Below are 15,953 nucleotides of genomic sequence, written 5' to 3'. Positions count from 1 at the left end.
AAGGAAAAAAAAAATTTATAAGTCAAAGCCAATTATTGTTTGAAATACTTTCTCAGTTGTATGACTTCAATTTTCGGTTTTGGTTCGGAAAAATAAAATCATGTTAATTACAACTGTTATTTTTCAATCCAAACAAAATTTGGATCCTTGGCAAGCCATACAAATTTCATGAATTAAAAACAGTGAGATAACAAACATAAAATGACGTGAAGAAGCGAAATAGAAGTGATTAGCAAAGGTGGTCCAAAACATTTCCATCTTTTCAAATAAATACGATGTTTTTACAGTTTATTCTTTCTTTTTCTCCTCTTTTGCAGATTCTGAATTTTCAATTGCATGAGAAATGTCATTTTGATGTTCCTTTAAGTAATTCAAAAAGGAATGAAGCGCCTTTGAACGATGTGAACATGAATTTTTCTCTTCAGCTGTCATTTCCGCAAAGCTGTTTGATAAATACGAAAGCAAGTATATTGAAGAATTTTTTGAAATAGCAATATTATAAAATCAAACGTTTTTTTCGAAGCATCTTCTTCAAACACAGGATCCCATCCAAAGTTATGTGTCCCACGAGGGCGTACAATATGACCCTTGTATTTTTTAAGTATTTTCCACAAATGCAAGATTTATGTTAAAAAAGTTAAAAAAAGGATAATGCAAACATTTGTTTTTCCTGGGAAAAGAATAGGCTCTCCATCATTAAGGGCTAATCCAAATGTGCACATGGCATAAGCAGAACGATCATCAAAGCCATCTAACATTTTATTAAGACCTTCATGTCCACATTTAATAAGGAACCATTTGCTGTTTGAAAAAGTTATTTTTAAAAAATCTATAAAATTAAAATTTGCATACATATATACTCCTGGCAGCCCTCCTAAAGCATTGAAACAAAGACATGTATCTTCAACAATGCACGGGGCTTTAACTTTAGAATAAGCTATTTTGCATTTTTCCCTGCAAACATCTTCAGGATCACCCTGAAGTTCAGGTACTGCGAAATAAAACAATAGCATTAATTATTGGCATTGCAAAAGTCAAACGATCAGCATCAAAGGGCTCAATCGATATTGGTAAATCTTTTGTCATTTCTCTCACTTCTCGCAATTTATTTTCATTTCTTTGTTTGTATCAAAATGTCATGGAATAAATTTTACTAAATATAATAAAATCAATATTTCTAAAGTCAAACCCAGTTACAAAATACAATTTTAAGTTGGAGCTCATGACAAAATGTATTATAATGGAGATTGATCATTATTTATTTGTTTTTAAAGGCAGCAAAAACAAGGCGAAAGCCTGGTTATCTGCAGTTGAATTTTATTCGAAGCAAAAGTTTCTTTCAGAGCAGTAAAAGGACGTCTGTCAATGAACTCTGGATTTGAGATCTCACAAAGACTTTTATCTCACGTTTTAAAGCTCTTACAGGAAGATTATATCGCAATAGAAGATTACGCAGCGATCAGCTATGCCACATAAATTTGATAATTTTTCAAATACTTCACGATCACAAAAAAACAAGTCTGATTTATTGAAATCATTTTATGAAGATGATGACGACGAAGTTGAAGCCGAACAAACGAAAAGTCCAAAAACCTTAAAAAAAGAAGAAGAGACCAGTTTTCCATTAACAAGACCTACAGGCCGAAATATCCAGCGAAGCGAGCAATCAATAAATGCATCAAGAGAACTTTTTGCAAGCTTGACGTCTGGGAAATCTTCTTCATCTTCGTCATCGTCTTCTTCTTCTTCTAGTTCAGAAAATTTTAAAATATCTACATCTTCATCATCATCAAGTTCATCTCGTGAAAGATCCCCTGAAGCAGACACCACAACAAATTTATTTGTCAGCGGTGTGTCCCCTCTGTGTACCGAAGAAATATTGGCTTCATTTTTTTCTGATCCTGCGCATATTGGATCAAAGGATCTCGTTTTGCCATTGTCATCAGTTAAAATTATGTGGCCACGAAAGGATGAAATGGCAGACATGTATGATAGAGGATCGAAAAGACAGCAAAGGCTAACAGGATTTGTGAGCTATGTGAATAGATCGCACGCCGAAAAGATTAAGAAAGTTATGGATGGTTCTGTTTTTATGGGAAATGAGCTTCATTTGCACTGGAGCACCCAGTTAAGTGAAAACAAGATAAGACCACCGAAAAGTGTGGTTATGAATTTTGGCTCTGAGAATTCGAGGATTGTGTATCCGATAAGTTATCCGCAGATATCTTTAAGGTTTTCATCGACTGGCCAGCAATTGTCGCAAGATGTGAGAAGAGATTTATCAAGTCAATGGGGCAAAAATGAAACAGAAAGAGAAATGGAGCGTGAATACGATGATCGGATCGATCCGACATTAGGAAACGAGTTTGAGGTGTGCCGCAGAGTTAAAATGAGGAAAGATGGGATGCTAATAAAAGAATTGGATGAAAGAGAAGGGGTGCAAAGAAGAGAAAGTGGGGTGAATGATATGTTGCATCCAATTAATAAAGAGCAATGTGTCTTGAGCATACCAAAGTTTATATTGGTGAGGTTACCAGCGACAGAAAAAGAGATAAAAAAAGAGGAAAAGGAAAAGAGAAAGAAGAAAAGAGAAGAGAAGTGGGGTAAAATTAAAAGTGAAGGCGGTGCAGAAGATAAAGCAGAAGAAATTTTCAATAGAAAAATGAAGGCAAGTCGGGAATTGATAAATGATACAGCACGAATTGTGGCTGAGAATGGGATGAAAGGAGAAATGCTGATTATGACAAGAGTTATGCAGAAGATGAAGGACAAAGAGAAGACAGAGCTAAAAGAAGAAGTTAAAAATGAAGATGCAGACAAATATGGAAGATTTTACTTTATGTTTGACTCTTCTTGTTCAGAGTTTTATTATTACAGATGGAAAGTATGGTTAGGGGGGTTTATAAATGAATTTTGTATTTTGAAATGATTTTTTAAAAAGAAATGAAATTTCAAATTCTTTTTTTTTTTGAACTATTTTCGCTTATGAAATTATATATTTCGAATTCATTTTGGTTTTTTGATTTTGAAAATTTTGATAAATTTTTCTTTCCTTTCCTTTTTTCTTTTTTTTTTTTTTTTCTCAATCTCTTTTTCCCTCTTATCTTTAATTGTATTCAACTTTAACGTTATATCCATGTTATGATATTTATTTATTCATCTTACAATCACAATAACAAATAAATAAATGAATAAATAATGAAATATTAACATAATTCCCATCAGGTGTATTCCCTCAGCAACGGTGAGCGTATGCACAAATGGAGCACTCATCCCTTTTGGATGCTTGGCAGTGGGATGATGTGGATACCCCCTCCCATTCTGCCTCTGCAAGATAAACATTCTTCTGATTCTGATTCTGATTCTGATTCTTCTTCTTATTCCTCTTCGTCCTCCTCCTCTTCTTCTCCTTCCTCTTCTTCTCTTTCTCGCCATCATCGTCACAATCGCCATCATCATAAGCATAGAAATCACAGAAATCATCACAGACATCGTTCTCGATCTTCTTCTTCTTCATCTTCTTCTTTAACCTCGTCTTCTTCAATGTTTTTATCACCCTCAGAAAAAAGGAAGAGGCATAAGAATTCTCATAGAAAAGAAGCAGGAGAAGGAGAAGACACAAAGATGGCTAAAAAGGAAGGATATGCTTCTGAAAAGGAGAAAGAAAAGGAGAAGGAGAAAGAGAAAGAAAGAGAGAGGGAAGCTAATCAATCATTTTTGTATCCAACTTTTGATTTTCCTTCGGCAGCATCTGCCAATCCATCGACTCAAAAACCAATCATTTCATCATCATCTTCCTCTTCCTCTTCCTCTTCCTCTTCCTCTTCCTCTTCTTCCACCCCTTTTTCCCTCTTCTCCCTCTTCTCCCATCTCCCTCCTTCCTCTTTTCGCCCTCGTCTGCTTTCTCCCTCTGAATCCGCATTCTATCAGAACACATTGCATTCCCTCACTCTTCACAGGCAGCAGATAAAAGGGATGATGCTGTGGATGATAGAGAGAAGAGAGGCTGTGGTGGAGATGGGCAGGGGAGTGGTGGAGGAGATGGGGATAAACGTGGAGAAGGAGAAGGGGGAGAGGAGAAGGAAAGAGAGGGAATTGAAAGAAAAAGATGAGAAGGAGAAGGAGAAGGAAAAAGAGAAAGAGAAAGATGAATTAGATCAAAAGGGTAGGAAATATGGTATTTCTTCTTCTCCTCTTTCTTCTTCTTCTCCTCCTCCTCCTCTTTCTTCTTCTTCTTCTTCTTCTTCTTCTTTGGTTGTTTTGCAGAGCTTAAATAAGCGACCATCAGCACCCAGACAAATAGCATTGCTCTATCTGATATCAGATGTGTTGTACAACTGCTCAATCAATCTCTTCACAGCAGGTGCTTCTTCTTCTTCATCTTCCTCTTCTCTTTCTCCTTCTTTCTCAAATGCTTCTTCTTCTCCTTCATTTCCATCAACATCTTCTTCTTCCTCTTCCTCTTCTTCCTCTTCCAATCCTCTTTCTGCTCTTTCTCGTATTCCTCATCCAGAAACCTTGTGTGTTTTCACTCTCATTTTTGAGACTCTTCTTCCTCTCGTCTTCATCCAACTCAACAAAACACTAAGAGAACTTGCCATCAGATACGAAAAGAACCTGGAAAAGGAAAAAAATGGGAAAAGAAATACAATTTTTGATAATTTATCTTCTTCTTCTTCTTCTTCTTCTTCTTCTCTTTCGAATTCTCCCTTTTTGACTTTTCTTTCGTGTTGCTTGCGTGTGCTGAGGATGTGGAGCGAGTGGCATTTGTATCCACCGATGTATCTGAAGGGATTGGAATGGACATTTATGAAGAGAGGAGAAGAGGAAGAGAAAGAGGAAGAAGAAGAGGAAGAAGAGGAAGAGGAAGAGAAAAAGGAAGAGAAAGAGGAAGAGGGAAAAGAAGAAATCAATAAAACCATTGAATCCTTCAGAAGAGATTCCAGTTCTGAAGGCCAATCAAAAGAAGAGAAGCCAAAACCGTATCAAAATCTCTCTGTTTCTGAGCTGCGATCCAAATGCAGACTTTATGGAATGTCTATATTTGGATCACGAAGACATCTTATTTCTCGTCTTTTGTTCTACAACAAGTGCAAAGAGGAAGAAGAAGAGCAAAAAGAGGCAGAGAAGGAGAAGGCGAAACAAGAAGAGGCGTTTAAGCAGCTGGTGGAGATGCAAGTGGAGTGGGAGGTGAAAGGAGTGTGGGAGAATGGATGGGGAGTGAGGGGTGAGGAGAGGAGAGAGAAAGAAGAAGGAGAAGGAAGAGAAGAAGGAAGAGAAGAAGGAAGAAATGAAAAAGATGAAGAAGATAAAAGAATTTATCCCAAACAAACAATTGAGCAAAAGCAGTTGTTGGATCTGTTACGTTCGTATGGATTTCCAACAGAGCAATCAATGAAAATAACAGAACTTTCTCTAAGTGAAGCAGAAAAGGAGTCAAAAAGGAGGATTTTGAGTGCGTTTGTGCCTTTCAGAAGCGAATCGGAGAAGATTAGCTACTTTTTGAGGGATTGTGAAGGGAAGGAGAAGGAGAAGGAGAAAGGGAAGAGAAAGGAAGAGGAAGAGGAAGAAGAAGAAGAGAGAAAGAAACGGCTAGAAGATGAAGAAAAGAACAAGATGGATGAAGAAACAGCAGAAAATGGAAAAGAAAGCAAAAAAGAGGAAGAAGAAATGGAAGGTACATTTCGCTTTGGAGTTGTTGGGAGTGAGAAAGTGGCAAGAAGAACAAGTAAATACAGTGATGATGAAGAAGATAATGATTATGATAATGATGAAGAGGAGGACGAAGAAGGAAGAAGAAGAGGAAGGGAAAGAGGAAGAAGAGAAAGAAGAGAAGATGAGATAAAAATGCATGGGAGCACAAAGCTGATGAAGATGAAGTTTAAAAAGCCAAAGGCGATTGTGTTAAATTTGTCGAGTGAAATTGAGAAAAAAGAAAAGAAGAAGAAGAAAGAGAAAGAGAACTTGATGAAGAAATCACAGAATTTCAACGTTGTTAGCTCGATTTTGGGGCAAAATGAAGAAAAAATAGAAGAAAAAAGAGGGAAAGATGTTTATGCATCATCATCCTCTTCCCCTTCCTCTTCCTCTTCCTCTTCCTCTTCCTCTTCTTCAACCTCTCAGAATTCTGATGCAAGAGACATAACTTCTCTTTTTTCAGAGAATGAATATCATCAAAATCAACCAGATGATTCGTCTTCGTCCACCTCCTCTTCGCTTATGTCTTCTGTACGAAAGCTTCTTGACATTGTTGCAATGCAGAAAGCAAATCTACAGAATTCTGGAAACACTCAAGTGTCTATGACTTCTTCATCATCCTCCTCCTCTTCTTCTTCTTCTTCTCTTCCTTTTGCTTTCTCTTCTCCATCTTCATCTCTTAGTGGAAACTGTAATATTCCTTCATCATCATTATCATCATCATCTTCTTCTTCTTCTTCTTCTTCTTCTCAACCACAAAATGCGCTTCAAACATTTCTGTCTTCTTCTTCTTCTTCAGCTTTATATTCCCTTCCTCCTCTTCCACCACCTTCCTCTTCCTCTTCTTCCTCTTCCTCTTATTCCTCTTCAAAACCAGTTTTTCGATCTCGTTCTCGTTCTCGTTCTTATTCTCGTTCTTTCTCTCATTCACAATCACGTTCTCCTTCTCGCTCTCATTCTCCTTCTCCTCGCTCTTATTCACGCAAACGAAGTATCAATCATAATATAAGACGCAGTCGAACTTCTTCTTCTTCTTCTTCTTCTTCTTCTCTCTCTCCTCTTCCACGCAGCAGACACCCCCAGCGCTATCGTTCTCGCTCTTTGTCTCGCGTTTCTCGCTCTCCTTCTTATTCCCGTTCTCATTCTCATCCACATTCACGTTCACGTTCACATTCAAGACCTCTTTCTCGTTCTTATTCCAGCTCTCCTTCTCCTCCTCTTTCTTCTTCTTCTTCATTGGATTCTAAACGGAGAGGTGATTCATATAGAAATGAGAGGGGAAAAGTGGAAGAAAAAAGTAGAAGGAGTAGAGAAATGGAATATGAAGGGAAATACAGAGAAAGAAGAGGATACGAAGATGATGGCTATGATAGAAATGAAGGCAGAAGAGAAAAGGAAAGAGGGAAAAGGGAGAAAGAGAAAAAGCAAGATTCATATAAAATAAGTGGCTTATCATTGAAACGAAAGTTTTAAGTTTTTGAATTGAAATTGTATGTTTGTTTGTTTAAGCAAATATTTTATAGCTTTCTTCATATCAATTTGTTGTAATTCTTCTTGTTTCTTTTCATTTCAAAAGAAAATTAATGAATTAGAATTTCTTTTCACTTCATTTTGATGTTTTTAATAGTACTTTTATTATTTTTTAATGTAAAAGACAAATCATTTGACGCTCTTTTTTATATTTTTGATTATTCTTTCGCTTCTTTTATCTAAATAAATAATGATGGAATGATATGAAGTTTTATCATTTTTCCAAATAAAAACAAACAATGGCATTTTTAGTATATTTCTAAAAATTGGATTATTGAGAGTAACCGTTTGATTTATGTTCTAGGTTTTTTTTTTTTTTTTTTTCTTTTTTTTTTTTTTTTTTTTTTTTTTTTTTTTTTTTTTTTTTTTTTTGAAAGAATAGCAACGAACAATCCTTTTCAGCTGTCTGTTTTGAGTTGACTGTTCGATCAATATTACCGTTTTTAATTAATTAGTTGGATACAGAAAAGAATCAAGATTTAAAAGTTATTTTGGAGCCAATTGCTTTGCGAAGATTCATTTTGTAACATACCAGATTATTTATGTTTCCTTCAGAGATTCAAAGGGGAGATATGACAAGATGTGTGAATTTTGTGCTTGTGAACCTTTTTAAGTTCTATGAGTCGTTTTAAACAGACAGGAAAATCAAAGGATTAAAAAGAAATTCATTCGGGCAACTTTATCTTGTAGAAGAAATCTCTAGCTTAAAAAAGTATTTTATGAGAGTTGAAATGATAAATCAAGAAGAAGAGCTTCCATTTGAACATGCAAAAGCTGTATCTGGCTGTGTGCACCCACAGGCCTTAAAAAGCACATCAATATTGTTATCATCTATATGCGCCTTAAAGAAAATTCGTTCTCCTTTTATAACACGCTATGTTGAAATTTTTGAAGACAATACTGATAGATATTCTATCATGGAATTTTGCGAAAATGGAACTCTTCGCCAACTCATAAATATTAGAAATTACGAGGCCCGTGCTCCTTCAGAGAGAGTATGCTTTCGCTTCTTAGAAAACTTAATTAGTCTTTAAACAATAAATTTTATCAATTTGTTTAAATTCCTCCTTGAAAATTGAAAATTAATATAATCAATAATTTTTATAACAACAGAAAATATGGAGATTGTTAGCAGAAATGATTTGCGGAATAGATTGTCTTCATTCAATTGGATTCACGCACAAATGTTTAAAGCCCGAAAGTATATATATATTTAATCGAAAGCATGCGCAAATAAGTGTGTTGGCATTTGCTGATTTATGATTTTGTTATATTTCCGATTTCTTTTGATGTTTTTAACAAAATTATTTTTTGTTTCAGATGATATCAATTTTTCTCTTCATTCGGAACATTTTCTGAACCAAATGGATGTGGATAATATTTCAAGGTTATATTTCTCGCCTGAAGTGAAAGACGGCTCCTCGTTTGCGTATTTTTATTCATTATTCTTGTTTCGTTTTATCTTGCTTTGTTTGTGTAAATTTTCTCAATGAAATTTATGATGACATTGTCTTCTGCATTACTTTTTCGCATTTTCACTGCAAATGTTAGGCCAACGTTCGCTAGTGACATATTTTCTATTGGAATGTGCTTGATTGAGCTGTGCACAGGCATTTCTCCTTCTGCATTAGATTCTCAGGCACCATCACTCCATATGTCATTCAAACAGAATGTTATTATTGAAGATTCAAAAGATCAAAAGGAAGATAAAGTCAATGAAGAAATCGAAAGTGATCTTTCTTCTGAGAAGATGCACTCACCTTCAGCAGAAAAATTCCAGCTGCCTCATTTTTTCTCAACAGAACTGAAAGATCTTCTTCTATCAATGATTGATGATGTGTGCATTATGATTTCTTTAATTATATAAAATTTTTTTGTTCTTTTTCTCTTTTCCACTTTTCTTATCCTTTGTTGATTTTATTATTATCTTCTCAATGTTAAGATTCCTTCAAAGCGTCCAACTGCAAAAATGATACTAGAAAATGCTCATGTCAAAGAAAGACTGAATGAATCTCTGAGAGAATTAGACAGAGAAACTGAATATTCTCAACAAAAGGAACAATCCTTATCTGATTCAACTCTTCCACCTGCTCCAACAAAAATAGTAACATCTACATCTCAAAATCAGAATCAACTTTTATCATCGTTATCTTCTTCCTCTCCTTCTCCTTCTTCTTCTTCTTCACTTCCATCAATTTCATCAAATTCTGTCAGTTCATCTGCAGATGCATCTAGTTCTTCTCCAACATACTCCTTCCAAACAAGGCCACAACTTCGCACACCCACAAGATATACTCCCGCTGCTCCCACAAATGTTCCAGTTATCTCCCCCGAAGAAGCTGCTACAACAACAAGCCCTGCCTCGTTGCCTCGTCTCCTTCCTCGCCCTCTTCCTCCTCCTCCTCCCCCTCCATCTTCTCCTCTGCTCTTCCATTCTTCTCCTCGTCCTTCTTCTTCCTCCTCCTCTTCTTCTTCTCCGCTATCTTCTTCTATCATTCGTCTCCCATCAAACCCCCCTGCCCCTTCATTGGTTTACTCTATTGTGTCTTCTCCTCTTTCATCCGCTCAACCTCCTTCTCTGTCGATTGTCTCAACTCCACCATGCATTGGATTGACTGAACGATTTGAGTCATTGTCAACTTCTGCTTCTCCTCCTTCTTCAATCTTGCATTCTCCAACTGATCTAACTGCATCCTCTGCTTCTGCATCTTCTGCTTCTTCTTCATCATCATCGTCTTCTTCCTCTTCTTCCTCTTCCTCTTCTCCTATTCCTTCCACAATTAGTGCCACTGCAACATCACCCGCACATTGCCTCAATTGTGCTCAAAGCCGAGCAGCTATCCACAAACTGGAGAAAGAACTGAAAGAAAAGAACAACTTGGTCACGTCTGTTGTGCAGTCGCTCTCTGACTTGCAGCAGACGGTTGATCAGCTCTACGGCTCAAGAGCAGAAGAGAGGCAGCTTCTGGACAATCTGTTTAGCTCGTCGCTGAGTCCGAACTTCTTCGAGCTTGTGCAGCATCCTGATGTGAGTGTAGCGAAGAAGGCGATAGCGGTGATGACTACAATGTGTCAAGTGTTTGCACCTTCGTCTACATCTACTGGTCTGCACCCACTTTATTCAGGGATGATGGAGCATGGAGGGCTGAACAAGCTGCTGAGCATATTCAACACGACGACACACAACGAAATCAAAAGAGCAGTTGCGCATTTGATCATTGCACTGTACAGAGCACAGCCACTACCGAGCATTCTGCATCCACTGGTGCCATTTCTGAAGAACGAGGCACTGGAACTGATGGGCAGCGGAGACGGGCAGCTTCTGCTTCACAATCATCCTCTCACTGCTGCTGCTGCCTCTTCTGCTGCTCCTGCAAGCACTGCTAATGTTGAAGGCGATAGAGCGAATAATCCTGCTGCTTCTTCTGCTTCTGTTCCTTCTTCCACTTCGATTACTTCGTTTGATCCGCCTCTGCTGGATGCTGCTGGTGTTGCTGCGGGCGGTGATTATCTGACGTGGCTGCTGTATATTCTGTCTTATCTAAGTGAAATCACAGACAATCACCCGCTTCTGCTGCGGCACAACATCCACACGTTTTCTATTGATCTCTTTCGGCACACAGATCAGAGTGTGGTGAAGCATGCGCTGTATATCGTGAATGATCTTATTCGCTTCGGCACAAGAGAGACACGACAGGCTGTTCTGAGTGCTGTGGATGTTGGGGTTGTGGAGCGGATTGCACATGGGCTGGGATTTGCTGCAGGGAATGCGCAGTACATGCTGCGGATGCTGCGTGACCCGAGATTCAGGGTGAATGGAAGAGAGAACGCGGAAGAGAATACTGTGGAGTCTGAATCAGAGAGCGAGGAGAGGGTGAATGCGTTGGCTGAGAATGAAATAGATGACGAGACAGACGATGAGACTGTTGATGCTGATGCTGAGGAAGATTTGGTTGATGACGCACTGAATCCGAATTTCAGGAGGGTAGAAGAGATCGAAATGAGACTTGTTCAAAGAATTCATCAAAGAGATGGAATGGCAGATGAGCCAGAAGATGATGAAGATGATGATTCCACAGAAGAAATAGAGGGTTCGGAGTATGTTCATCGTAATCAAGATGTTCAAATAAATGGAAATGAATAAATAATTTATCGATAATATCTAGCAGATATATGTTTTTTTTAGTGAATGAATATATTAGGTTATAATTTTTTCTTTCAAAAAATTCTTTCATAAAAAAATTCAAATGAAATTTTTTTACGTTCAATTTATAGATTTTTTGTTTAGGAAATAATAAACATAAGTATTTTTTTCTTTTTGGCTATTTGTTTGATGATATTTATTTTCTTTATCTGTAAATTCGGTATTAAAAATTACTAGAAACAATATGAGATACGGGTGATTCTTTTTGAAATCATATTTTTTCTGTGATAAAATTCGTTTTGAAATTTTGTTGAATTGGGGGAAAATACGGACTTTCAAGCTTTTTTTGCACAGGGCATATAAAAATAACTTCGTTCATATCTTTATTTCGCTTTCTCAGATTTCAAAATAAATTTGATTTTCATGTTCGAAAACAGGCACATTGAAATCGAAACATAAATCATTGTGTCATTTCACGAATTTCAAAAAATCGACCCATTTTTGTTGTGTTTTTTGATTAAAAAAAGTTAATGAAAAGTCCATAATTTTTCTATGAAAATGCTTTGAGTGAAATATTTTTCCCCAATTAAACAAATAAAATGAACTCAATAAATGATCAAGCTGTTTGAAAAGATGGGAGATTATTATTGAAAACAAATGTTATTTCGGTGTGTTGTTTTTCAAGTGAAAATATTATCTTTGGCAAGAAGTATTTTGCTTTATTGACAATTCCTCAATGTTGTTGATTATAAGCTATTATTTGAGATGATCTCATAATAAAATTGCATTATCAGTTGCATTACCATTTATGGTTTTTTTGTTTATTATCATTTGAAACATAATTTCATAGTAAAAAATTCAGATAATAATTTCATTCCAAAAACAATAAAGCAGGGCAAGTGGAGTAGATCCTGGTACCAAGGTGATCCTACCCACTATTCATATCATTTTCTTTTTGAAAGTCTCTTCTAGGGTTAGCCCTTACCCTAATTTTGCTCCGTAAAACCCTAAACCATCACAATGCACAAAATGAACATGTTTAATTCGTCAAAACCCTAAAACCTAATAAGCAAAATAGGAGAATATTACAAAATTTTAATAATAAAAGGCGTTGATCATGAGGAACCAAGATCTTCTCCATATGCCTTAAGCAGTTCATGAGAATTCGACTATTGCAAACATTCGTTTCAATGAAATTTTTGTATGACTTTATCAAGATGACTTTTTATATTATGATCAAAAATAATTTATTTTTGAAATTCTCAAAATTCATTGTCAAATTTCACATTTCTCGTTTTATTGTTTCAAATGTATCTGGACATAATTTTTGGAATAAAAAATTTATTATTATTGAAACAAAACATGATCTTTTAAAGAAATAACAAATTATTATTGAAGTGTCTCTTTTATTCAATTGTCATTTTCGAATAATAATTCCACGAAAAGAATTAAATTCAACTCCAACTTTCTCATTTTATTGAAGGAGTTCAACAAATACTTGACTATGTCATTGTTTTTATTCTGGTGAATAATTGAAAGTGGGAATTGTTATTTGATATAAATATGGCTATTTTTTTTATTTTTATTTTTATTTTTATTTTTATTTTTATTTTTATTTTTATTTTTATTTTTTTTTTTTTAATTTTTTTTTTGGAAACTTCCTTTGTTTTATTTATACCTCTGTGACATGACAAGAGAAAATTGAAAAAATGACAAAATGACTGACAAGATATTTAGGACTTGTCAAAAAGGGTTATTTATAACGATTTCATTATTCTTAATTACAACAATAATTTATTTGAAAATCTTCCAGAAATAATTCTTATAATTTTGAAAAATTAAAAATTAAAATATAATGATCAGGTTTCCAATATTTATTTTTTTTGACACGAAATGTCAGTTGAGGAATATTTTTGTCACAATTTGTCATTGACAGTCACTGACGGTCACTGACAAAAGAGAAAAATCGACAAGATATTACAGATGCTGTCAACAAATCTTTTCCGTAGTGCTTTGAAAAGTCTTTGGAAGTTTTAGCAATAGTTTATTGTATATAAATTTTTAAAAAATTATTATTATTATTATTATTTTTTTTTTTTTTTTTTTTTTTTTTTTTTTTTTTTTTTTTGTGGCAGACGAGGCTTCAGGTTATTTGTCAGGTCACAGAGGTATAGTTTTATTTTCATATTAAATGTAGTTTTTATATTTCGATCAAATTTCTGTTTCAACTCACCAGATTTTTCTGTCATGAAAACAAAATCTTGACAATGGTATAATTTCATTTTATGTGAAGTTTTATGAGAGAGAACAGAAATATGATTGAAATATGAAATTTTTATTTAATTTGAAAATTAAACAAAAGGAACTTTTCAAAAGAAATTTTGACAAATGGGATAATATTCATGCATTGATGAAAATTTTAAAGATCAATTCCAAAAGTTTCCTTCAAGTTTATAATTATAATTGTGCAATTATCGTTCATTATTAAATGCGTAAATTTGAAAAAAGACGAGAAAAATTACGAAAAAACTGTGTGTGACAAAATTCATAAATCAAATAATTACGAGCCAAATACAATATGGGTGATTATTTTTGAAAACATAACTTTTTTCGGTACAAACATCACAATTTCGTTTTGAACAACCGATTACAGAATTTAAAAAAATTTTTAATCATTGAAATCGTTTTCATATCAATCCTCTCAAATAATAGAATGTTAGTGAATAGGTTCATATGATTATCAAAAATTTTTTGATTGATATTCAAGTTTTTCTGAAAATTCTTGGTTCGATAATACAGACAGAATAAAATATGAAATCAAAAAGAATAACCCATTTAAATTCTTTTCTTTGAAATGTTCAAATAATGAAAACTGCTTTTCTTATTGATGAACTCAATTCTTTTTTATTTATTTTGAGTTTGCATTTTGGTTTATTTTAATTCTTTCTTTTCAAAAATTGTAGAAAACAACTGCACAGACATTTCGAAAAATGTTTACAAAAATTCAAGAAAAATATTTCTCTTCACTAACATACGCTTAATTCTTCATTCATGTTTTTTGAACATAAATTTCGACTTCATTTGAATGTTTTTCGACTTTGAATTATTTTTTGATGTTTTTTTGTATTTATGAAAAAATCAACGATTTAAACTTAATGTAATCCAATTACTTTTCAAAATTGGTCTTTCATTCTCTTTCATAAAAAAGAACAGAAAATATGAGCAATCTTTGAAAAAAATAAATGTTTGCTAAAATTATTTGGAACAAAATAGATAAAGAAAATGATTTTCACAAATTTGAGAAATTTTTTATCGATATTTATCTTATGGTAGTTCGAAAGATTGAGAGTTTCACATAGCTTATTTAGTAACATATAGAAAAATCGATCAAATGTTGTTTTTCTTATTTGCTTCAGTTATTGCAGAATCAATTGTTGAAACAGTTAACAACGATCCAAGCTCCACATGGGTTGCAATTGAATATCCAAGAGAAGTTATCACTTTAGCAAAGATGAGAGCCATGCTTGGTGAAGAAGTTCTTCCTCTCGAAGATGTTGAATATGTTGAACCAAACAATGTCCCAGAGAACTTCGATGCACGTGAACAATGGCCAGGAAAGATTTATCCAGTGCGCGATCAAGCTTCTTGCGGATCATGCTGGGCACATGCGGCATCAGAAGCTATTGGAAACAGATTCTCAATCAAAGGATGCGGAAAGGGAATGCTTTCAGTCCAAGATCTCGTTTCATGCGACAAAGGTGATTCCGGCTGCAATGGAGGATCTGGCCCATTGTCATCAAAATGGCTCGTTTCAAATGGTGTCACAACTGAAGAATGCCTCCCATACGTTTCGGGAAATGGACGTGTTCCAGCTTGCGCTGCAAAGTGCTCCAATGGATCACAGATTATTCGTTACAAGTATGAGAAAGCTGAGACATACACAGTACAGAACATTCAAGAAGAATTGATGAAAAACGGACCAGTTTACTTCCGTTTCACAGTTTATTCTGATTTCATGAACTACAAGAGTGGAGTTTATCAACACAAATCAGGATACCAAGAAGGAGGACATGCTGTCCTTTTGATCGGATGGGGCGTTGAAGATGGTGTTCCATACTGGCTTCTTCAGAACTCATGGGGACCAGCATGGGGAGAGAAAGGTCACTTTAAGATCATCAGAGGAAAGAATGAGTGCGGATGCGAACAAGGATTCTACGCAGGACCTGTTAAATGCTAGATCGGTTGAGTAAATGATTCATTAGTCATTTTTTGACTTATTGATTTTTTTCTTTTTTATTGACTTTCCCAATCACATGGGAAGGAGAGGTTGTTTTTTTAAAGCCTGTTTTCATTGAATATGAATTAAAAATTAATTGGATTGATTTTTTTTGTTATTTGTGAACTTTGACTCGAGATCACAATTGACATTTGAAAAATTAAAAAAAAAATGAACTAAAACAAGCGATTTATCGAAAGGTTGAACCGAGAAAAGCGTTTTTTGAATCAAAAAGAAGTGATAAGCATTAAATTGAATGAAAAGATAATGCTTTAGGAAAATGTCAAAAGTTGATTGTTGCTCTTT

General features: G+C 34.8%; 4 protein-coding genes across 4 annotated transcripts; 3 read left to right on the top strand and 1 right to left on the bottom strand.

Annotated features, from left to right (window-relative positions):
• Nucleotides 1-288: 288 nt before the first annotated feature.
• MONOS_441 (nucleoside-triphosphate diphosphatase) lies at nucleotides 289-1,224 on the bottom strand (the record flags this gene model as incomplete). Its single annotated transcript, XM_067874480.1, has 6 exons — nucleotides 289-442; nucleotides 511-587; nucleotides 660-801; nucleotides 853-991; nucleotides 1,041-1,117; nucleotides 1,190-1,224. The coding sequence occupies 6 exons, from the start codon at nucleotides 1,222-1,224 to the stop codon at nucleotides 289-291; spliced, it is 624 nt and encodes a 207-aa protein (XP_067733830.1).
• A 241-nt stretch (nucleotides 1,225-1,465) lies between these two features.
• On the top strand, nucleotides 1,466-7,435 carry MONOS_440 (putative U2-associated protein; the record flags this gene model as incomplete). The annotated part of the gene is made up of 3 exons (XM_067874469.1): nucleotides 1,466-2,884; nucleotides 3,226-4,165; nucleotides 4,325-7,435. 3 exons carry the CDS (start codon nucleotides 1,466-1,468, stop codon nucleotides 7,168-7,170), a joined length of 5,205 nt encoding a protein of 1,734 aa, XP_067733829.1. The 3' UTR covers nucleotides 7,171-7,435.
• A 334-nt stretch (nucleotides 7,436-7,769) lies between these two features.
• MONOS_438 (putative Protein kinase domain) lies at nucleotides 7,770-11,637 on the top strand (the record flags this gene model as incomplete). Its single annotated transcript, XM_067874447.1, has 6 exons — nucleotides 7,770-7,809; nucleotides 7,864-8,222; nucleotides 8,341-8,464; nucleotides 8,548-8,650; nucleotides 8,779-9,064; nucleotides 9,170-11,637. The coding sequence occupies 6 exons, from the start codon at nucleotides 7,770-7,772 to the stop codon at nucleotides 11,369-11,371; spliced, it is 3,114 nt and encodes a 1,037-aa protein (XP_067733828.1). The 3' UTR covers nucleotides 11,372-11,637.
• Nucleotides 11,638-14,744: 3,107 nt separating this feature from the next.
• On the top strand, nucleotides 14,745-15,739 carry MONOS_437 (putative cathepsin B6 cysteine protease). Its single transcript, XM_067874436.1, has one exon. It carries the CDS (start codon nucleotides 14,763-14,765, stop codon nucleotides 15,606-15,608), a length of 846 nt encoding a protein of 281 aa, XP_067733827.1. The 5' UTR covers nucleotides 14,745-14,762; the 3' UTR covers nucleotides 15,609-15,739.
• The last annotated feature ends 214 nt before the right edge of the window (nucleotides 15,740-15,953 follow it).

Source organism: Monocercomonoides exilis (genome assembly GCF_001643675.1).
Source record: "Monocercomonoides exilis strain PA203 chromosome Unknown scaffold6-2077815, whole genome shotgun sequence".
Taxonomy (NCBI): Eukaryota; Preaxostyla; order Oxymonadida; family Polymastigidae; genus Monocercomonoides; species Monocercomonoides exilis.
The sequence above is the reverse complement of the archived record's forward strand: the minus strand, read 5'-3'. Positions and strand labels throughout refer to the sequence as shown.